Here is a 22,775-nt window from a genome sequence, read left to right as displayed (position 1 = left end):
AGATAGTTCGACTCCCTGAGCCGACAATGTGAACAAGCGACCTTTCGGTTACTGGCCCATAGCTCTAACAGCTATGCTACCGGCTGTCATGCCAGCACAGGTTGTAGGCTACACTTACGCTTTGGCTGAGTACTGAAAAGCTGGGACCCTGTAATGTTAATTAAAGCTAACAAAATCAACCCAATTTCCTTTCCTTAGTGGTAACTACAATAATGAAATCTGAGCACTTATTCAGCCAAAACAGGCCAGTGATGCATGAGTTGGATACTGTCTGAATATCAAGTAATGATCGCAAGACACCATTGCGATTCTGTAGGTTTCTCTTCAAACATTGATGTGGTGACACCTTGTATATATCCCCAAGTCACAGTGACTGCTCACCTATGCTCTAATTCACCACCTTATTTAGATTAAAAGGCAATCACTTTCAAACTGGATGAAAATGGGGGTTTATTGAAAAAAAAAAAGGTTTATTACACAAAATAAACATTTTWWTTTTTTTTCCTGCAAACAACTTCTACAAAGCGGAGATGTAGACAAAACAATATGGTGGATGATGTAGAAACAACAGATGATATCAGTAGGTGAGCTGATATGGTTGGATCAACTTTTCTCCTGCCAATATCCAAAATTTGCTACCATCAAATAAGTTCATCATTTGAAACTGGGTCTGCTTCAGATCTCTGTGAGCGGTGTAGAACATTTACATTTACATTTAAGTCATTTAGCTGACGCTCTTATCCAGAGCGACTTACAATTTGGAAAGTTCATACATATTCATCCTGGTCCCCCCGTGGGGAATGAACCCACAACCCTGGCGTTGCAAGCGCCATGCTCTACCAACTGAGCCACACGGGACCGCTAGAACTAGCTAAAACTGCAGGACTCAGTTAATTGTGAGGACATCACTCTGGATTTCGTGGCTCAGCTGGGTCTGTAAATCACTCAGTTTCTTTTTCAGCACTGCCAGAGCAGACATGACGATGGTCTCCGGTCGCAGTGAGCCACATGTCTCCACGTTGTAATAGAACCTGCAAGTTTGTGCCACAACACAAATTAACACTGACGTCTTTACCATCTTTCCTACTGATCATTATTCACCATCTTTTGTCATCATATACTGCTTTAACACCATCAAAACCTGTATCACACAGTCATCATCATTGGAATACGACAGTTGACACTGAAGGACACAAATGCTCAATAACAGACATGTAATTCAATACATTGTTACTGACTGGTAAAGAACCATTTAGACTCCAATTAACTGATACTCGCCTCTCAGGTTTGCCATTGGGGTCAAAGGGTGCTTGCACCTCATCTTCCTCAATCTCTGAGTATTCACTCTTTGGCCTGAGACAGAAAAACTCTGGGTCAATTCACAGTAACTCTCCACCTCACCGAATACGGTCATGGGTCTCCATTAAGAACATTAACATGTAACCCACCATTCCTCTGGCCGTGGATAAACAGTGTGCCTCAGTGCATTGTCTGGGTCATACTCAAAGGACACCCCTGCTGTAGGGTTCCACTTGGCATGCTCCTTGCCAAAACCTTTTTTGGCATAAGCTCTGAGACGCAGCTCCTGACCCTTCCTAAGCTTCACCAGCAAAATGTCTGACGAGAGGAAGGAAGCAGAGCCAAGATGAGGAAGAGGGTAGAATGATAATGCGAGAGCGGCAATGAATGTAAGAGACCAAATATTTATAATAAAATACTTTAATAGAAAACCATTGGAAAGAGCAGCCTACCATCCTGTTCAACATAGTCATTGGGATCATTGTCTCGACTCTTGGAAGTCACCTAAAGATCACATAAGATAATTCAACTCGTTTCCGATCAAAATAATAAGGGGAGGAAAATCTGTATGTGAATTACTGTTGAACGGAAGCGCACTCACAGGAATGACTCGAGGGTGGTTGGACAGCAGGTCTCGTGAGGTCACATGGCGGGTCTGGTCCTCTGTGCAGCGAACGTCCAGTGTCAGTTCAACAGAGCATTCTGGGCAGAAATCATCACATGTACAGTCCTGCGGTAGACGGGAATAGAGGTGAAAAGACTTGTGGTGGTTTTATCTTCAAGTGAGCATGGCTGGTAACATAACTTTCAGCCATTGTCTGGTCTTCATCAGGTGTCCAAATGCTTACTCTGGAGTACTGCATCTTGTCCACAACATCATCACTGGTAAGTGGGATAAGACCTGAAAATGTGACCATAAGTGAGTTAGTGATCAGTACAATATTGGTAGAAGGAGGAGAAAACAAGGGGGAAAAACGTAGAACTGTATAATAAATTAACTACATACCCACTCTGTGAGCAATAAACTCGTCGTGGATCACAGAAGAATTTGCATCAATTTGAATCCAATCAATAGCTGAAATTAAACAAGGACATGAACACTTCCAAAAATATTAATCATTGTGGGGACTGGGGAGGACATGACTAACAAATGTCTACACGTTCATGAGATTATAACAAGCACGGGTTATGCTGTATCTTACCTAGTCTGATTAATCAGGCTGTAATACACAATTAATTGGTATATACACAGCCTGACACAAATGCCTGCAAAATCATCTAAAATGTTCTTTACAAGCCAGAATGATGAATAAAATTACATTTAAAAATTTACTCTACCGGTTGTCTGTGCTGTTAGTCTTTCAGCTGCCCATAATTTGAGATAAAATATCCACAGGAAAGTATTGTTTACCCAATTTTTTAGAGAGCCGGTAATATGCCTCTCTAAAAAGTTGAGTAAACAATATTTTCCTGTGGATACTTTGTCTCAAATTTTGAGAAGAGCAATTGCAGACCGCAATTAGGGGCATTTGTGATATGAAGTTACACCCATTGATGCTCGCCATTGGTCTGTGGACATGTCTTTCGCTTCAGGGACATCAGTTGTTGACTGTAGCAATGTAGCTAAGCCTAACCCCAACCTTTTTCCTAACCTCATTCTCCTAAGCCTGCCACGCCAGTAATTATCACACAGTAATTATCCTAACCAGCCACGTTAATGATCCTAATCTCAATTCAAATTGTATTTATCACATGCGCCGAATACAACAGGTGTAGACCTTACYGTGAAATGCTTACTTACAAGCCCTTAACCAACAAATATTTACTAAATAAAATAAAAAGATCAACAACAAAATAACAACGAGGCTATATACAGGGGGTACCGGTACCGAGTCAATGTGCAGGGGTACAGGTTAGTTGAGGTCATATGTACATGTACACTACCTTTCAAAAGTTTTAGAACACCTACTCATTCAAGGGTTTTTATTTTTTCTACATTGCCAGTTTCATCATAGCGCTTGATGGTTTTTGCGACTGCACTTGAAGAAACTTTCAAAGTTCTTGCAAGGTTCCGTATTGACCAACCTTYATGTCTTAAACGGTTCTTGATATAATATGGACTTGGTCTTTTACCAAATAGGGCTATCTTCTGTATACCCCCCCTACCTTGTCACAATACAACTGATTGGCTCAAAACGCATTAAGGAACGAAATTCCACAAATTCATTTAACAAGGCACACCTGTTAATTGAAATGCATTCCAGGTGATTACCTAATGAAGCCGGTTGAGAGAATGCCATGTGTTATTTCATAGCCGAGCAGTTGCCATACCAGGCGGTCATGCAACCAGTCAGGATGCTCTCGATACAGCTGTAAAACTTTGAGGATCTGAGGACCCATGCCAAATCTTTTCAGTGTCCTGAGGCGTTGTTGCGCTCTCTTCACGAATGTCTTGGTGTGTTTGGACCATGATGATCGTTTTCCTGTAGTTCMCAATCATCTCCTTTGTCTTGATCACGTTGAGAGGTTGTTGTCCTGGCGCCACATGCTCGGAGTACACGTCCTGGTAATCCGCCTGGCCTTGTGAATGGTGACCTGGCGAGCGTGATCACACAGTCATCCGGAACAGCTGGTGCTCTCATGCATGCTTCAGTGTTGCTTGCTTCGAAGCGCACATAGTAATTTAGCTCGTCTGGTAGGCTTGTGTCACTGTGCAGCTGGGCTTCCCTTTGTAGTCCGTAATAGTTTGCAAGCCCTGCCACAGCCGACGAGCATCGGAGCCTGTGTAGTAGGATTCAATCTTAGTCCTGTATTTACGCTTTGCCTGTTTGATGGTTTGTCTGAGGGCATAGCGGGACTTCTTATAAGTTTTTAGGTTAGAGTCCCGCTCCTTGAAAGCGGCAGCTCTAGCCTTTAGTTCAGTGCAGATGTTGCCTGTAATCTATGGCTTCTGGTTGGGGTATGTACGTACGGTCACAATGTCATTGATGTGTTTTGATGAAGCCGGTGTCTGATGTGGTATACCCCTCAATGCCATCGGATGAGTCCCGGAACATATTCCAGTCTGTGCTAGCAAAATAGTCCTGTAGCTGAGCATCTGCGCCATCTGGCCACTTCCGTATTGAGCGAGTAACTTGTACTCCCTGCTTTAGTTTTTGCTTGTTTGCAGGAATCAGGAGGATAGAATAATAGTCAGATTAGCCAAATGGAAGGGGAGAGCGAGCTTTGTACACGTCTCTGTGTGTGGAGTAAACGGGGTCTAGAGTTTTTGCTCCCTCTGGTTGCACATGTAACATGCTGGTCGAAATTAGGTCAAACGGATTTGTTTCCCTGCATTAAMGTCCCCGGCCACTAGGAGTGCCGCCTCTGGATGAGCATTTTCTTGTTTGCTTATGGCTTTATACAGCTCATTGACTGTGGTCTTAGTGCCAGCATCTGTGTTGGTAAATAGTCAGCTACGAAAAATAGATAAACTCTTGGTAAATAGTGTGATCTACAGCTTATCATGAGATACTCTACCTCAGGTGAGCAAAACCTCGAGACTTCCTTAATATTTAATTTCGCACACCAGCTGTTTGAGAAATAGACAGCGTAGCTGTTCTTTTTTGCAATTGCACAGAAAAACCAGTCAACTGTATATTATCCATGTCTTTGTTCAGCTATAACTCAGTGAAACATAAGATATTCGTTTTTTAAATCTGCCACGGTACTTATCCTAACCTATGTAAACAAATAATCTGTGTCGAGAAAGCAGTATCATAACACCGGAATTGACCAATGGCAGACACCAATTGGCGTTAGCTGATAAAGGAACGTTCACATCAAGAAACGCCTCGAATTGCGGTTTGCAATTTTCGAGCAGCTGAAGGACACATCTCACATACAACCGGTAGAGTAAGTTTAAATGTAATTTTGTATAAACATTCTGTCTTGTAAGGACAATTTTATTTACACGATTTAGCAGGTATTCGTTTCAGGCTGTATATACACTAGTACCAATTATGTGTACAGCCTGATTTAATCAGACTCTTACCTATTGTTGCAACCTCTGCCATAAAGACACGTCGGATGGAATTTGCAACCCTGTATAAATAAGACATGTGGAAGAATGAATGTGATACTTTAGACAATAGCAGTCTCTTGTAATAAGAATATGATCTAGCAGCAAGCCCTCCATGTCGTCGAGCACCACGACCCCAGATAAGAGCCAGGAGAGTCGATGGTTTAAGCACCGCTGCGCCATCCTTGCAAGCCAACTAACTTTAGCTAGTAAGTCACACGTCTGTTTCCATTGCTACTTATTAATTCACGTACAACGATAAAAACATTTACAGCTGTGGTTATCAAGTTTATCGCAGGCGCGCTAACATTGGCTACCCTATCGCAAGCAAGCTAACAACTTTTTGATAATCAGTTGAATGATTACTCACGACAGGTCGGTGTTCTCAATGACAAATTTTACATTCTCATCCGTCAGTTCTGTGATCTTCACTATTGGCTGGTTAGCATACGGCATGGTTAACGTATAAGAAAAGCAATTTACATAAAAGTTTACACGTCTTGTCGGTCTAAAACAACGCCACCGGGAAGGCCTCAAATTGCTTACCGCTTATTGGCCAAAATAAATCAATAAAGTCTGATTGGTCAGTCTTGGGGGGCGGGTTCTTTTTAACATCCGGGTCACACCCCCGTGACGTCTGGAAATATGTTCTAAAAAAAAAAAAAAAATTACACCAAGATCAAATCCATGCAGTGCTAACTCATTGTAGGAACTCCTAGGGATAGGTGTTAATACACAGGATATATCTAATATAGATCTGTTTCTTAGTTGACACATTCCGATTATGCTTTGTCCTTATCCTAAATCAATTTGGGTGAAAAAGAAGAAGAAAATTGTTCTGTTGTAATTAATCTGTCATTTATTTAGGAACTCTCAATGGAGCCAAACAAAAATGTTTCAAATACAATCACATTTTTGTGTCCTTTATACAAAAGGGATAGGAGTGGGCGTGAGGGAAAACCGTTTTAAACACAAACTCCTGACTGTCAGAGATCAGAGGGGATGGTGGAACAGAAATAGCCATCTTGTTTCACCGTCTCTGGTTAATTCCGGTTAGATTTTTCAGCTGAAAAATAGAGAAATCTCCAGTCACTACTAAACACACAAAATACAATTGGAACTAAACAAATAAAGTGCCTGGTATTATCATTAAAACAATGCAGAATTTTGGAGAAAAAAATCCACCTAAGGTTACAAGCAATGAGGCTGTGCGTGTTCAAGACACAGATACAACATATCTTCACAATGCCTAGAGAAGCGTTTAAGCTGTCAATGTTATAATAATCATTTTCTGTGCATCTCAAACATGCATATTCTCTCTCGCATCCTCACCGTAACAGCAGCTCCCATAAGCCCCTGCACCACTGCTTCTCCTGTAGATGCCGCCTACAGTACACAATAGCAAAAGAGATGTCAAATACACATATTGAGTTCCCTTAATATAGGTTGCATACTAGTGAGGTCTTTCTAATGATTTATACATTTTACATTTCATTACTGGTGACCATTTACCTACACTACTGTTCAAAAGTTTGGGGTCACTTAGAAATGATTGTTTTTGAAAGAAAAGCACTTTTTGCCCATTTAAAATAACATCAAATTGATCAGAAATACAGTGCAGACATGGTTAATGTTGTAAATGACTATTGTAGCTGGAAACGGCAGATTTATTTTTAATAGAATATCTACATAGGCGTACAGAGACCCATTATCAGCAACCATCACTCCTGTGTACCAATGGCACGTTGTTAGCTAATCCAAGTTTATCATTTTAAAAGGCTAATTGATCATTAGAAAGCCTTTCTAATGATCAATTAGCCTTTTAAAATTATAAACTTGGATTAGGTAACAACATCATTTAGCCTTTTAAAATAACTTGGGTTAGCTAACACAACGTGCCATTGGAACGAAATTTCAGCCGTTTCCAGATTCAATAGTCATTTACAACATTAAATGTCTACACTGTATTTCTGATCAATTTGATATAAATTTAATGGACAAAAAATGTACTTTTCTTTCAAAAACAAGAACATTTATAAGTGACCCCAAACTTTGAACGGTAGTGTATATTAAGAGACTATACACAGACTGAGGAAATGGTACCTGTTTGGCGGCGTCGGCCATGTTGACAATATCCTGGATGCGGTTGTCAAGGAAGTTCCAGGTGTCCTGAAAGTCTTCTGAGGAGTCCTGTACCATCACCAGCTCTGTGGTGTTATAGATCCCTGTCAGTACAGCTCGTTTTGTATACCAGTTCAACTGAGATGGGAACAGAGGGTAAACTGAAAAAATTGGATTTTGATAAACAGACACAGCATAGTGGTTGTTGACAGACTATACTAAAACCTTCATCATGATGGAAATATAACTATTTGGATTAGACAAATGTCAGTAGCACACACATGTAAAATAGGGATATTATAAAGCATAGGAGATGGATTAAAGGAGTAAACTGTGCTAAGAGGGAGAGGTGGTGAGTAGTAACCTTTGCAGAGGCAGGCCAGATAGTATGAGGTGATGATGAAAGGGGGTGAGGAAGACATGGGGAAAGGGGTACTTAGGCTAAGGGGATGGACTCACATCTGTGGAGCGGTCTCCAGCATAGTACCAGATATCATCCACCAGGGTGGAGAGGTGCTTCAGACTGTTTGGTATGTTGTGTGGCAGAAACAGAATACTCAAAGCCTGGAGAAAGGGAGATGTACTTTAATCAGCAGAAAAAACAGATGTTACAGAGTGTAATATATATTTTTTTATATAATTGGGAGAGACTAAGAATGTGGATGGCAGTGATACATTTCTTCTAAGTAAGCTGTATGGCACATTTGTGCACAGCTCATAATGGCTGGAACTGAGAAAATGGAATTGCATCAAACACATGGAAACCATGTTTGATACCACTCCAACTATTCCGCTCCAACCACTACCACAAGCCAGTTCTCCCCAACTAAGGTGCCACCAACCTCCTGTGGTGTACAGGTGTAATAAATGGTTGCCTCTATTAGTGTGTCAAGAAGACGTTACAAGATTAGGCTACCTTATATCAAGGAGAAGCTTGAACTGGTTCAAGGTGAGGGGATTAACTGTCAATTGTCATGGTCTAGGGCACATAGGGCCCAATTATTATCCTGTGTTGTGTGCAAGATACCTGTGGCCAATTATTTATGTATGGGGTCAACATCCTCAATCTGGTTTCCACTGCATCCCTAAGAAATTCAGCAGTTTTCTTTGGTCTGCAAGAAATTCTGCGGTTAACACATGCTCACATACAGTGGGGCAAAAAAGTATTTAGTCAGCCACCAATTGTGCAAGTTCTCCCACTTAAAAAGATGAGACCTGTAATTTTCATCATAGGTACACTTCAACTATGACAGACAAAATGAGAAAAAAAATCCAGAAAATCACATTGTAGGATTTTAAATTAATTTATTTGCAAATTATGGTGGAAAATTAGTATTTGGTCAATAACAAAAGTTTCTCAATACTTTTTTATATACCCTTTGTTGGCAATGAGAGGTCAAACGTTTTCTGTAAGTCTTCACAAGGTTTTCACACACTGTTGCTGGTATTTTGGCCCATTCCTCCATGCAGATCTCCTCTAGAGCAGTGATGTTTTGGGGCTGTTGCTGGGCAACACGGACTTTCAACTCCCTCCAAAGATTTTCTATGGGGTTGAGATCTGGAGACTGGCTAGGCCACTCCAGGACCTTGAAATGCTTCTTACGAAGCCACTCCTTCGTTGCCCGGGTGGTGTGTTTGGGATCATTGTCATGCTGAAAGACCCAGCCACGTTTCATCTTCAATGCCCTTGCTGATGGTAGGCTTTGTTACTTTGGTCCCAGCTCTCTGCAGGTCATTCACTAGGTCCCCCCGTGTGGTTCTGGGATTTTTGCTCACCGTTCTTGTGATMATTTTGACCCYACGGGGTGAGATCTTGCGTGGAGCCCCAGATCGAGGGAGATTATCAGTGGTCTTGTATGTCTTCCATTTCCTAATAATTGCTCCCACAGTTGATTTCTTCAAACCAAGCTGCTTACCTATTGCAGATTCAGTCTTCCCAGCCTGGTGCAGGTCTACAATTTTGTTTCTGGTGTCCTTTGACAGCTCTTTGGTCTTGGCCATAGTGGAGTTTGGAGTGTGACTGTTTGAGGTTGTGGACAGGTGTCTTTTATACTGATAACAAGTTCAAACTGGTGCCATTAATACAGGTAACGAGTGGAGGACAGAGGAGCCTCTTAAAGAAGAAGTTACAGGTCTGTGAGAGCCAGAAATCTTGCTTGTTTGTAGGTGACCAAATACTTATTTTCCACCATAATTTGCAAATAAATTAATTAAAGATCCTACAATGTGATTCTCTGGATTTTTTTCTTCTAATTTTGTCTGTCATAGTTGAAGTGTACCTATGATGAAAATTACAGGCCTCTCTCATCTTTTTAAGTGGGAGAACTTGCACAATTGGTGGCTGACTAAATACTTTTTTGCCCCACTGTACATACCAATAACATACATGTTTAAATCCTAACTGCAATATCATTCTTCCACCTGCTAATTTTAGAGTGAGGGAACTTACTCTGCCTGACCAAGTTGGACCTGATTGTGATGCTCTGCCAGTTGCTCTGTTAGCTGGGTATTGGACTGAGCGATGAAGTGCAGGACCAGGTCCCCTGCCCCATTCTGGAACATTCCACTGGAGGCTGCTGAGAGACCCAGGGTCTGCTCAGAGGAAAACAGTAATAGGAAAGCAACAATTATATTCAGTCACATTACCTTAACCTCTACACCCACACAACTACAGTGAATCCAACTTCCCTAAACTCACTAACCTCAGCTCCTGCTGAAATGGCTTCAACAGTCCAACCATGTAGTGGGACAAAGTCCAGCGCAGCGTTAAGGATGCGCGCTTGTAGTTGCTCCTCTGTTTCATAGTCTTCTCCTTTTTCTCCACTCTGGTCTACATAACTGCACCATCAAATCAAAGTTTATTTGTCACGTGTGCCGAATACAACAGGTGTAGTAGACCTTACAGTAAAATGCTTACTTACAGGCTCTAACCAAYAGTGCAAAAAAGGTATTAGGTGAACAATAGGTAAGTAAAGAAATAAAAACAGTAAAAAGACAGTGAAAAATAACAGTAGCGAAGCTACATACAGACACCGGTTAGTCAGGCTGATTGAGGTAGTATGTACATGTAGATATGTTTAAAGTGACTATGCATATGATGGACAGAGAGTAGCAGTAGCGTAAAAGAGGGGTTGGTGGGTGGTGGGACACAATGCAGATAGCCCGGTTAGCCAATGTGCGGGAGCACTGGTTGGTCGGGCCAATTGAGGTAGTATGTACATGGATGTATAATTAAAGTGACTATGCATATATGATAAACAGAGTAGCAGCAGCGTAAAAGGGACACAATGTAAATAGTCCGGGTAGCCATTTGATTACCTGTTCAGGAGTCTTATGGCTTGGGGGTAAAAACTGTTGAGAAGCCTTTTTGTCCTAGAATTGGCACTCCGTTACCGCTTGCCATGCGATAGTAGAGAGAACAGTCTATGACTGGGGTGGCTGGGGTCTTTGACAATTTTTAGGGCCTTCCTCTGACACCGCCTGGTGTAGAGGTCCTGGATGGCAGGTAGCTTAGCCCCAGTGATGTACTGGGCCGGACGCACTACCCTCTGTAGTGCATTGCGGTCGGAGGCCGAGCAATTGCCGTACCAGGCAGTGATGCAACCAGTCAGGATGCTTTCGATGTTGCAGCTGTAGAATCTTTTGAGGATCTCAGGACCCATGCCAAATCTTTTTAGTTTCCTGAGGGGGAATAGGCTTTGTCGTGCCCTCTTCACGATCGTCTTGGTGTGTTTGGACCAATCTAGTTTGTTGGTGATGTGGACACCAAGGAACTTGAAGCTCTCAACCTGCTCCACTACAGCCCCGTCAATGAGAATGGGGATGTGCTCGGTCCTCCTTTTCCTGTAGTCCACAATTATCTCCTTATTCTTGGTTACATTGAGGGATAGGTTGTTATTCTGGCACCACCCGGCCAGGTCTCTGACCTCCCTATAGGCTGTCTCGTCGTTGTCTGTGACGTTGTTGTCGTTGTTGTGTCGTCTGCAAACTTAATGATGGTGTTGGAGTCGTGCCTGGCCATGCAGTCGTGGGTGAACAGGGAGTACAGGAGGGGACTGAGCACGCACCCCTGGAGGGCTCCAGTGTTGAGGATTAGCGTGGCAGATGTGTTGCTACCTACCCTCACCACCTGGGGCGGCCCATCAGGAAGTCCAGGATTCAGATGCAGAGGGAGGTGTTTAGTCCCATGATCCTTAGCTTAGTGATGAGCTTTGAGGGCACAATGGTGTTGAACGCTGAGCTGTAGTCAATGAATAGCATTCTCACATAGGTGTTCCTTTTGTCCAGGTGGGAAAGGGCAGTGTGGAGTGCAATAGAGATTGCATCATCTGTGGATCTATTTGGGCAGTATACAAATTGGAGTGGGTCTAGGGTTTCTGGGATAATGGTGTTGATGTGAGCCATGATTAGCCTTACAAAGCACTTCATGGCTACGGACGTGAGTGCTACGGGTCTGTAGTCATTTAAGCAGGTTGTCTTTGTGTTCTTGGGCACAGGGACTATGGTGGTATTACAGACTCAATCAGGGACATGTTGAAAATGTCAGTGAAGACACCTGCCAGTTAGTCAGCACATGCACGGAGCACACGTCCTGGTAATCCGTCTGACCCCGCAGCCTTGTGTATGTTGACCTGTTTAAAGGTCTTACTCACGTCGGCTATGGAGAGCGTGATCACACAGTCGTCCGGAACAGCTGATGCTCTCATGCATGCCTCAGTGTTGCTTGCCTCGAAGCGAGCATAGAAGTGATTCAGTTTGTCTGGTAGGCTTGTGTCACTGGGCAGGTCTCGGCTGTGCTTCCCTCTGTAATAGTTTGCAAGCCCTGCCACACAAGACGAGCGTCGGCGCTGGTGTAGTATGATTCAGTCTTAGCCCTGTATTGACGCTTTGCCTGTTTGATGGTTCGTCGCAGGGCATAGCAGGATTTCTTGTAAGCTTCCGGGTTAGAGTCCCGCACCTTGAAAGCGGCAGCTCTACCCTTTAGCTCAGTGCAGATGTTGCCTGTAATCCATGGCTTCTGGTTGGGGTTTGTACGTACAATCACTGTGGGGACGACGTCCTTGATGCACTTATTGATAAAGCCAGTGACTGATGTTGTGTACTCCTCAATGTCATCGGAAGAATACTGGAACATGTTCCAGTCTGTGATAGCAAAACAGTCCTGTAGTTTAGCATCTGCTTCATCTGACCACTTTTTTTATAGACCGAGTCACTGGTGCTTCCTGCTTTAATTTTTGCTTGTAAGCAGGAATCAGGAGGATAGAGTTGTAGTCAGATTTACCAAATGGAGGGCGAGGGAGAGCTTTGTACGCGTCTCTGTGTGTGGAGTACAGGTGGTCTAGAATTTTTTTCCCTCTGGTTGCACATTTAACATGTTGATAGAAATTTGGTAGAACCGATTTAAGTTTCCCTGCATTAAAGTCTCCGGCCACTAGGAGCACCGCCTCTGGGTGAGTGGTTTCCTGTTTGCTTATTTCCTTATACAGCTGACTGAGTGCGGTCTTAGTGCCAGCATCTGTCTGTGGTGGTAAATAAAAAACCACGAGGAGTATAGCTGAAGACTCTCTAGGCAAGTAGTGTGGCCTGCAATTTATCACAATATACTCTACTTCAGGCGAGCAAAATCTAGAGACTTCCTTAGATTTCGTGCACTGGCTGTTTGCAAATATGCACAGACCCCCCCCCCCCCCCTCGTCTTACCGGTGTGTGCTGTTCTATCTTGCCGGTGCAGCGTATATCCCGCTAGCTGAATATCCATGTCGTCATTCAGCCACAATTCCGTGAAACATAGGATATCACAGTTTTTGATGTCCCGTTGGTAGGATATTMGTGATCGTACCTAGTCTCATTTATTGTCCAATGATTGTACGTTGGCGAGAAATATTGACGGTAACGGCAGCTTTCCCACTCGCCTCCTGCGGGTCCTCACGAGGCATCCCGCTCTGTGTCCTCTATACCTGCGTCTCCTCCTCTTGCAAATAACGGGGATGTTGGCCCTATCGGGTGTTTGGAGAATGTCCTGTGCTTCCTGCTTGTTGAAGAAAAAAATCTTAGTCTAATCCGAGGTGAGTGATCGCTGTTCTGATATCCTGAAGCTCTTTTTTGCCGTAAGATACGGTTGCAGAAACATTATGTACAAAATAAGTTACAAATAACGTGAAAAAAACCAGAGAGAACACAGCATAGACGGTTGGCATACACACGTCAGAAGTAACTTAAGAACAAAATGACAATGTTGTTCCAGTTGCAATGTAATCTCTCGCGGACAGATGCACGTAACAAATAGTAGCATCTGTCAATTGGAACATTGTTCTGGTACTCACGATTTTCCAGGTGTGGCCAATAGACTGGCTGAGAGTTACGGTTTAGACGGGTGGAGATTTCACTAATCTCGTTAGTACATTTTCTAACATGTTTCCCCCCAGAACTTATTCGAGCATCTGACACACTAAAGATGTTAGTTCTGGGTGTCCAAAATTAGCAGCAATGCCACAATGTGGTATGGTAATGTTATGCATTGGTAAGGTGTGTAAGTGTCAGTTTGCAGTATCATCCTAACCTGATGTTGGGCTGGGGAGCCTCCTCAGCAGCAGCTTCCTGCGTTGATGTGGCTGTGTCATGTTCAGATGGGTGAGCTTGATAATGCTCGTGGAAGGTTGTAGTCGGGGATGCGGTGGAGGATGGAGGGACTGGGATGGACTTGTCCTTGTCCTCCTGAAGCCGAAGTTCAGCACAGTGCAAGCCTCGTCTCAGGCCATTACACTGGGGACTGGATGTTTTTGGAACTACCACTAGAATAAATAATCAGAGAAAGATGCTGTAATTATGTTCATACTGAAACTTTGCATCCTGTGTCCTGAGCACATGTATTAGCCTAACTTATACTGAACAAAAATATAAATGCAACAATTTCAAATATTTTACAGAGTTAGTTCATATAAGTCCGTTTAAGTAAATAAATTAATTAGGCCCTAATTTATGGATTTCACATGACTGGGAATACAGATAACTTCAAAAAAAGGTAGGGGCGTGGATCAGAAAACCAGTCAGTATCTGGTGTGACCACCATTTCCCTCTAGAAGCGTGACATCTCCTTCGCATAGAGTTGATCAGGCTGTTGTCCCACTCCTTTTCAATGGCTGTGCAAAGTTGCTGGATACTGTTGGGAACACGCTGTCGTACACGTCAATCCAGAGCATCCCAAACATGCTCATTGGGTGACATGTCTGGTGCGTATGCAGGCCATGGAAGAACTGGGACATTTTCAGCTTCCAGGAATTGTGTACAGATCCTTGCGACATGGGGCTGTGCATTATCATGCTGAAAGCGGCGGATGAATGACACGACAATGGGCCTCATGATCTCGTCACGGTATCATTCAAATTGCCATCGATAAAATACAATTGTGTTTGTTGTCTGTAACATATGCTTGCCCATACCATAACCCCACTGCCACCATCGGGCACTCTGTTCACAACGTTGACATCAGCAAACCGCTCGCCTACACAAAACCATACATGTGGTCTGCGGTTGGACGTACTGCCAAATTCTCTAAAACAATTTTGGACGTGCCTCATTGTAGAGAAATTAATATTAAATTCTGGCAACACTTCTGGTGGACATTCCTGCTGTCAAGCATGCCAATTGCACCCTCCCTCAAAATTTTAGACATCTGTGGCATTGTGTTGTGACAACTGCATGAGTGGCATTTGAATGGCCTTTTGTCCCCAGCACAAGGTGCACCTGTGTAATGATCATGCCATTTAATCAGCTTCTTATTTACAATGATGGCCTACCCCGGGCCAAACCCTAACAACGCTCCGTGGGGCGACGCACAATTGGCATAGCGTCGTCCGGGTTAGGGAGGGTTTGGCCGGTAGGGAGGGTTTGGCCGGTAGGGATATCCTTGTCTCTATGTAAAAAAAAAAAAAAGAAAAAAAAAAAAAAAATGTATGCACTCTACTGTAAGTCGCTCTGGATAAGAGCGTCTGCTAAATGACTAAAATGTAAATGTAACGCTGGGCCAAATGTGCGCCACCCTATGGGACTCCCAATCGCGGCCGGTTGTGATACAGCCTGGAATCGAACCAGGGTCTGTAGTGACGCCTCTAGCACTGAGAAGCAGTGCCTTAGCCTGCTTGGCAAAGGAGAAATGCTCAATAACAGGGACGTAAACAAATCCGTGCACAACATTTTAGAGAAAAGCTTTTTGTGCGAAATAAAAATGTCTGGGATATTTTATTTCAGCTCGTGAAACGTGGGACCAACACTTTATATTTTTTGTTCAGTATAGTTGCCAAATAATGGGTGGGGGAGTCCCTATGTAGCTAGGTAGTTTGTGAAAACACAAGCAGGCTGACTGGACTCGCCAACCTCTCACAATTTAAGGGGTCAATTATTGCATGTTAACGTTGCAATGAAGAGCTAAAATACTTGCAGTTGTGATAACTAAGTTAAATGTTTTCTTGCGCTGAGATGTAGCTTGCCAACATTATGTAACCTAATTCTGTCCTTCATTATCACCTTCTCCGATAAGTATGTTCCCATTGGTTGGCTAGCTAGCTAGTTAGCAAGCTCTCTTGCGGTTTAGACTTAAATCAATCTACACGATTACCAGAAACAAATTCCTGAGCTAATGTCTAGACTAAGACCAACTAGCAAGTCTTGGCTCACCGCTGCCAAGACATCGAAGGGCTCTTCCAACTCGAAGTCCTTGTAGCAGCGCCGCCATATCTAGCTGCTAACTGTTTTTGTAGATATCGGACGCGTCATTTTTACGCGCCTCTCTTTTAGCAGCACGTAAGTCGAATATTTCCCAGTTGTTTTGAACGAGGCAATTGTTTTGACCGGAGAGGTAAGTTAGTAAGCAGGTGATCTAACTTTGACCGAAACCCTTTTGCCCTATTTAATGTTCAGAATTCTCAAAGTGAAAGCGGAATTACTACACGTTTTGTTGAGTTTGCATAGCGAAAACATACATTTTGATTTGAACGTTTTAGCTTATACTAGCTAGCGTTAATGTACTTCTATGTCACGCCGTTACTAGCTGGGTGGTTGTCACGAAACAATTACACGAGGCGATAAGACCAATATAATTTATAGAACACAAGTTGGTTACATATGCTTGATGGTGTCTGTTTGACTGGTAGTAGCGTCGTTTGCCAGAAACGTTTTTGGTTTCTAGTCGGTTCTAGAATATTACACATTCCATGTGTGTTTATTATGAGGTTGGGCTCTAGCCCTGAACTACAGAGACACTAACATTAATCCTGATGTATGTGTAACTGATGCAAGGTGCTGGCTGTAACTAGTCCTGAAAATGTGAAATCCTAACATAAATCAGTAAAGCATTGTGTATTATTTCTGTTTAGCAATCATTCAGGTCATGTGACTGCTGCTATCAGGGTGGTTTAGTCATGTCATCTATTATATTGACAAGATAGTCGAGTGACCGCTCTAACAATGGAAATGCATGTCCTCAAAGATGGAAGGCAGGCGAGATCAGTGATGTGGCCGAAATGCCACACGCGTCAACTTATATCACTGCATTCGTAACAACCTAGCCATTACGAAGCATATTTTCGATCAAATAAGCCCCACGTAGCAAATTAGCAATACATGTTTTAATTGACCTGCATAAAAAAAGACTAAAGGGAAAGGGGGGTACCTAGTCAGCTGTACAACTGAATGCGTTGAACTGAAATGTGTCTTCCGCATTTAACCCAACCCGTCTGAATCGGAGGTGCGCGGGGCTGCCTTAAATCGACATCCACGTCTTCGGCGCCCTGAGAACAGTGTACAAGGACAGATTTTGGATTGAGTAAACCCTATTGCTTCGTGTCTTCCCCTGGTCTAGTAAAACTCCTGTCTCCCTGCTGTGTTATCAGCAGGATGTCCACCCACTCAGATAAGTCAAGTCTGATAGGAGAAGCTGTCCTGTGGTGGTTTCTTTAGTCGATTTTAAATTACATTGAATGAATTGATTGCTGCTTTGCAGGAGGACATGGCAGACCTTTGTGTGAAGGCAGGAGATAAGGTGCTTTTGGTGTGGAGCCAGCCTTCGTCCCCAACAACCCTGAAGGAGCTGGCAGAGAGTCTAGGGGCCATGGTTGGCACCGATGGCCGAGTGTTCCTGGAGAATAATGAAAGACTTATAATGTGTAAGTTTATTATCTATGCGTATTCACCTGTAATTTGTTTATTTTGATTTAACTAGGCAARTCAGTTAAGAACAAATTATTATTTACAATGACTGCCTACACCGGCCAAACTCGGATGATGCTTGACCAATTGTGCTCCGACCTGTGGGACTCTCAATCACGGCCGGTTGTGATACAGTCTGGATTCGAACCAGGTTGTCTGTAGTGACGCCTCTAGCACTGAGATGCAGTGCCTTAGACCGCTGCGCCACTCAGGAGCCCATAACTCCACCCCTACTTACATGTACACTTCACCTCTACCTACATGTACAGATTACCTCGACTAACCTGTACTCCCGCACATTGACTCGTTACCCCCTGTATATAGCCTCGTTAATGTTGTTTTATTGTGTTACTTTTTATAATTTTTTACTTTAGTTTATTTGGTAAATATTTTCTTAACTCTTCTTGAACTGCTTGTAAGTAAGCATTTCTCGGTAAGGTCTACACGTGTTGTATTCGGCACATGTGACAAATAAAGTTTGATTTGAAGTGACACTCATTCACCTGAGGATCTGTTACAACACTTGGCCTATGCTTGTTCTTAAACCCATGCATTGACATGTGGGTCGTTCCACCTCAAAAAGCACAAGAAAGAGGATTTTGACACCCACCATCTCAGATTGTTTTACGAATTCGTTTCTGTAGTTAGAAACAGATAATATGAGCTTTCCTGCAACATTATTTTGTTGAAATATAATCTATAAGAAATTAAGCTAGTTGATTGCACCCAAATTGCCATTTTTTAAATTATAGGATTCCTGTCATGTTCAATAAATATATTAAATAACATCTGATTTGGACCCCCCCCAGAAAATGTAACAATGAGTAAGACATGAGGATTACAAAGATATGGTCAAAAGCCACCCACGGACCCCCCCACACCCCACGCCAACCACATCCCACGCCAATACACCCCACTCCAATCCCACCCCAACAACCAGTATCCAGTATCAGTTCTCTATGTCTAACAAGTAGTATGGAGCTGCAGCTCTGAGTATTGTTTCTTCGTGTTATGTAATGTATTCCCAGTGAATTTGGTGATGTTTTTCCCTCCCTGTTGTTAGGTTTATGTCCCATCCTACATCCTGATATTACCAGGTTCTGACCACTAGATGATGCTGTTCTGTATTATTTTTTTGTTGGTATGACAGCAATCCATGCTTTCAAAAGCTACCTTTTTAGCATTTGTGGCACAAATCCAATGCAAGTTAGTAGCTAGGTTTCCAACCAATTTAGCGACAGATTTCCATGCAAATATTTTAGAATCCGCATAAAGAAAATATGCGCATTTTCCCAGCAGTGGTGTATCCACCAAACGGACCTGTGGATAAAAATCAGTGTGCGACGACGTAAGGCTACATGTACCGAATAAAAATCAAAAGTTCAAATGTGTTTCCAAAACTCTCCCGATTTAGTTTTTATCACAAACTGTTGCGTTAAATAGCAAATGTGTCTACTACTCTGGTCTTGGCACGTGCGCTCTAGGCATCATTTTGCATACAATTTACTGTAGGGTATTCTACATGATGAGATTATTATTTTGTCAAATGGCAGTCAAGCATCAATTATCATGTCATCAGAATAAGACCCTCAATATTTATTTGAAAGGAGCTTCAAGATCACCATGTACTTTCACCATCGTGAAGTTCATCATCTATTTCATCTGTAGCCTAATAAACGGCATGGTTTCCCGAATTGTAGTGGGAGGACCACACAACATATCATCGCGTAAATCCAAGTTTACTTCAATATGATGGTTATTATATAAATATTTGCACATAAAAGCGCTTCCACCGCCATTCTCGCATAATTCATTTAACCGACACAAAAAGATCCAACCAGGTCGAACGAACAAATTCTGTTGGCATTTAAACAATTGTACCTAAACGTCCTGTTTCCATCACAGCTGTCATGATTTAAAAAAAATACGGTATGACTTTAATCGCATAAAAACTGTGGATGGAAACATGGTTAATGGTACCTAATATTAGCCGTTTCACGCTTCATGTCCAAATCATCCTAAAGTATCTTACAACATATTTTATAACTAACTCGATAGCAAAAATGCTATTATAGCTAACTTTGACTTGCATTGGATTTGTGCCACAAATGCAAAAAAGTTGGAGTTTGGCGAAGTAAACAAAACCAAAGCATGGGTTGCTGTCATAACTTGTCCATAAACTGCTTACAGGGTAAGGAAACCGATATGTAATTTTCCCTTTAACATTGAGCGGGGGGGTTTAAAAAAATATATTTAAGAAATTACCTACTAGCAGGAACAGCACCATCTAGTGGTCAGAATATCAGGATGTAGGATAGGACATAACCCTAACGGCTCCGTACTACATACAGTACTTGTCAGACATAGAGAACTGATACGGTATACTCGTTGTTGGGGTGGGTTTGGCGTGGGGGGTCCGTGGGTGGCTTTTGACTATTTATTTGGATTCCTCAAGTCTTATTATTAGAAAAAAAAGTTTGGTTCAAATCGGATGTTGGGTATATCAACAAAATAAAGTTGCAGGAATGCAAATCTTATCTGTTTCTAACTACAGAAATATATATATTTTTTAATCTGAGCTGGTGGGTGTCATGGGAGTGAACAACCCATGTCTATGTCTAGCTATATATACTTGTTATAAGGGCATCGGATTGTACAATTTTATGAACTACTTGCTCTTTTCTCTCCTTTCCTCAGCTTCACATGCAGCATCAAGCTACGACTGGGTCCTCTCAAGTGTACTCTCTGACAGCTTTTCTGTCCACACCTCAGAGACACTAGCAGAGATGGCCAGAGTGATCAAACCTGATGGAAAACTAGTGCTTGAAGAACCTGTTACAGGTAAGAAGGTGGAGAGTGCAAAGTGTTTGAGTGTCCTGGTCATGATTGAGGACACATAGTAAAGTACTCAGATTCTTGACACCTGTCCTTGTTCTTAGGAACTGATCACCAAAAAGTGAGGACTGCTGAGAAGCTTATATCAGCCTTGAAGTTGTCTGGCCTGGTGTCAGTGACTGAGGTGAGTAAACCAGCACTGGAATGTCATAGATTCACTCCTCCAGGCACTGTGTACTCTACAAATTTTTTCTTTACCAACATTGACAGGTCAGTAAAGAACCCCTGACCCCAGAGGTTGTGTCTGCCCTGAAGACATTCACAGGCTTCCAGGGTAACACTCTATCCAGGGTGCGCATGTCTGCTTCTAAACCCAACTTTGAAGTGGGCTCTTCAAGCCAGCTTTCCTTTGGGAAAAAGACCTCAAAACCAGGTATGTGGAGTTTTCCTTCCTTCTGTTAACATTTCATACAATTCCTCCTGGCCCTGGTCTCCTTTGAAAATGTAATTGATTTTGTTTCAGTAGACAAACCTGTACTTGACCCCAATGCTGCGAAGGCGTGGACCCTGTCAGCCAATGACATGGATGATGATGATGTGGTGAGTGATTGATTTGTGTATTTAAAAAAAAAAATATTTCTCTGATGGTGATTCTCAATATGCCCCTCCCTCGTCTTTTCTTCTCAGGACCTGGTAGATTCAGATACGCTGTTGGATGCAGATGACTTTAAGAAGCCAGACGCAGCCTCCCTCAAAGCGCCCTCCTGTGGTGACGGGACCACAAAGAAAAAGAAGGCTTGCAAGAACTGGTAAGAAACACCCATCCTCTTTCTTTGGTTACAGAAAAGAGGGCTCACCCATACACCAACAAGTTAGCTGGCATCATCACCAAGAGACAAGTGATAAAGTTCAACTGATTATTGAATATCTCTAGTGCAAATATGGAGATAATCACACATGGTTGCTTGTATCATAACTATTCTCTTGTAAATGTCCCCCACAATGAAATTGGGGAGGCGACTGTGGATCTGTCTCCAGATTGAAAATGCTAACTTTGAAAGGTCACACCCCTCACCCTGTTTGACCGTAAGTCATGAAATTCAGTACATAGGGCCCTCCCCGCAAGGAACACATTTGCCCCAGGGACCCATAAGGTCAGATTTTCCACAATTTTACATTTTGTGGAAAAAAACGATACTCTGCTGGCACCAAATGAGTGGTATATGGAATCTATGGACAACGGTCTCTCAATGTAATATTTTCCTGAATAGTACCTGGCCACTATTGACCAATAAACATGGGTGTGTTCTGGCACGAATGCATATAAATCAGTCAAGGATATTCATATTGTAACACAATTTTGGTGCAAACACTCATCAACCACACGGTGACGCTATAACAAGCCATGAACATGTTTTTCTGTTTGACTCAGTGCTGAAATATGAGTCTAGCGAACCCACGCATTATCCAACACAACTGGCCTGAATGATGCTTCTTGCCATAGAGATCCGTCATTTACAAAATGACACTTAGCCCAAGGGGTCGCTGCATTATTTGTGGGGGACAGCATGCTTACTGTTGCCTTGTTTGTCATTACTCCTTTGTAGCTCTTGTGGTCTTGCTGAGGAGTTGGAACAGGAGAGCAAGGGTTCCAAGACAATCAGCCAGCCCAAGTCCGCCTGTGGAAGTGTGAGTGTCACTCTTTGCCCATATGCAACCACCATGGCTCTGTCAACACCAGCATCTTTGTGAAGCCAGTTTAATTGTTGACCTGTATTTCAGTGTTACCTGGGTGATGCCTTCCGATGTGCCAGCTGTCCGTACATTGGGATGCCTGCCTTCAAACCTGGGGAGAAGATTGTACTAGCCAACACAGGGCTAAATGATGCCTAGGAACAACCACAATATATACTTTCTGGAATATTGCATTATTTACATTCCTTACATCATTCTAACCTCCCACCCCCTGGAGTCCATGGCCAATGCCAGGTTCTCACCGAGATGGTCAGAATGGCCCTTCTACAAGAGCAAAAAGCAAATGTATTGGGAGTAGCGAAACATTACTGAATCGATCCAGGTTACAGGCTTATTTGACCATGTGAAAACTGTTCCTGGACATATCATACAATGAAGATTTCACAAGGCACTCACCATATTTCAACGTACAGGTGTCCATAATAAAATGTCAGTTCAATTAACCATCTATTGTTTTCTACAAAAATAAGTGTTAGTCTATTTTCAGGATTTCCCATTTAAT

General features: G+C 42.7%; 3 protein-coding genes across 8 annotated transcripts; 1 reads left to right on the top strand and 2 right to left on the bottom strand.

The window, feature by feature from the left end:
• Window positions 1–611: 611 nt before the first annotated feature.
• polr2c (RNA polymerase II subunit C) lies at window positions 612–5,931 on the bottom strand. Of its 2 annotated transcripts, none has more exons than XR_011474189.1 (10): window positions 5,730–5,931; window positions 5,333–5,382; window positions 2,306–2,374; window positions 2,148–2,200; window positions 1,901–2,029; window positions 1,752–1,803; window positions 1,449–1,617; window positions 1,227–1,353; window positions 869–1,031; window positions 612–701 (listed from the first exon to the last, which is right to left on the bottom strand). XR_011474189.1 is itself a non-coding variant. In XM_023971869.2 (10 exons), exons 1-9 carry the CDS (start codon window positions 5,813–5,815, stop codon window positions 887–889), a joined length of 828 nt encoding a protein of 275 aa, XP_023827637.1. In that variant the 5' UTR covers window positions 5,816–5,931; the 3' UTR covers window positions 612–701; window positions 869–886. The 2 variants fall into 2 exon arrangements, 1 of the variants encoding a protein (XP_023827637.1); XM_023971869.2 differs by having other exon boundaries at window positions 1,279–1,353.
• On the top strand, window positions 4,733–22,721 carry ciapin1 (cytokine induced apoptosis inhibitor 1). Of its 5 annotated transcripts, none has more exons than XM_023971865.2 (9): window positions 4,733–4,823; window positions 17,478–17,640; window positions 20,381–20,524; window positions 20,623–20,702; window positions 20,789–20,951; window positions 21,042–21,118; window positions 21,206–21,327; window positions 22,126–22,207; window positions 22,301–22,721. In XM_023971865.2, the coding sequence occupies exons 2-9, from the start codon at window positions 17,484–17,486 to the stop codon at window positions 22,409–22,411; spliced, it is 936 nt and encodes a 311-aa protein (XP_023827633.1). In that variant the 5' UTR covers window positions 4,733–4,823; window positions 17,478–17,483; the 3' UTR covers window positions 22,412–22,721. The 5 variants fall into 5 exon arrangements, with proteins under 5 accessions (XP_023827633.1, XP_023827632.1, XP_023827634.1 ...); XM_023971864.2 differs by lacking the exon at window positions 4,733–4,823 and adding an exon at window positions 5,103–5,193; XM_023971866.2 differs by lacking the exon at window positions 4,733–4,823 and adding an exon at window positions 16,216–16,279.
• coq9 (coenzyme Q9 homolog (S. cerevisiae)) lies at window positions 5,880–16,245 on the bottom strand. The gene is made up of 9 exons (XM_023971862.2): window positions 16,154–16,245; window positions 14,040–14,271; window positions 10,183–10,318; window positions 9,930–10,072; window positions 8,508–8,592; window positions 7,940–8,044; window positions 7,463–7,618; window positions 6,692–6,745; window positions 5,880–6,425 (listed from the first exon to the last, which is right to left on the bottom strand). The coding sequence occupies exons 1-9, from the start codon at window positions 16,209–16,211 to the stop codon at window positions 6,390–6,392; spliced, it is 1,005 nt and encodes a 334-aa protein (XP_023827630.1). The 5' UTR covers window positions 16,212–16,245; the 3' UTR covers window positions 5,880–6,389.
• Window positions 22,722–22,775: the final 54 nt, after the last annotated feature.

Source organism: Salvelinus sp. IW2-2015, linkage group LG26, assembly GCF_002910315.2.
Source record: "Salvelinus sp. IW2-2015 linkage group LG26, ASM291031v2, whole genome shotgun sequence".
Taxonomy (NCBI): Eukaryota; Metazoa; Chordata; class Actinopteri; order Salmoniformes; family Salmonidae; genus Salvelinus; species Salvelinus sp. IW2-2015.
The sequence above is the reverse complement of the archived record's forward strand: the minus strand, read 5'-3'. Positions and strand labels throughout refer to the sequence as shown.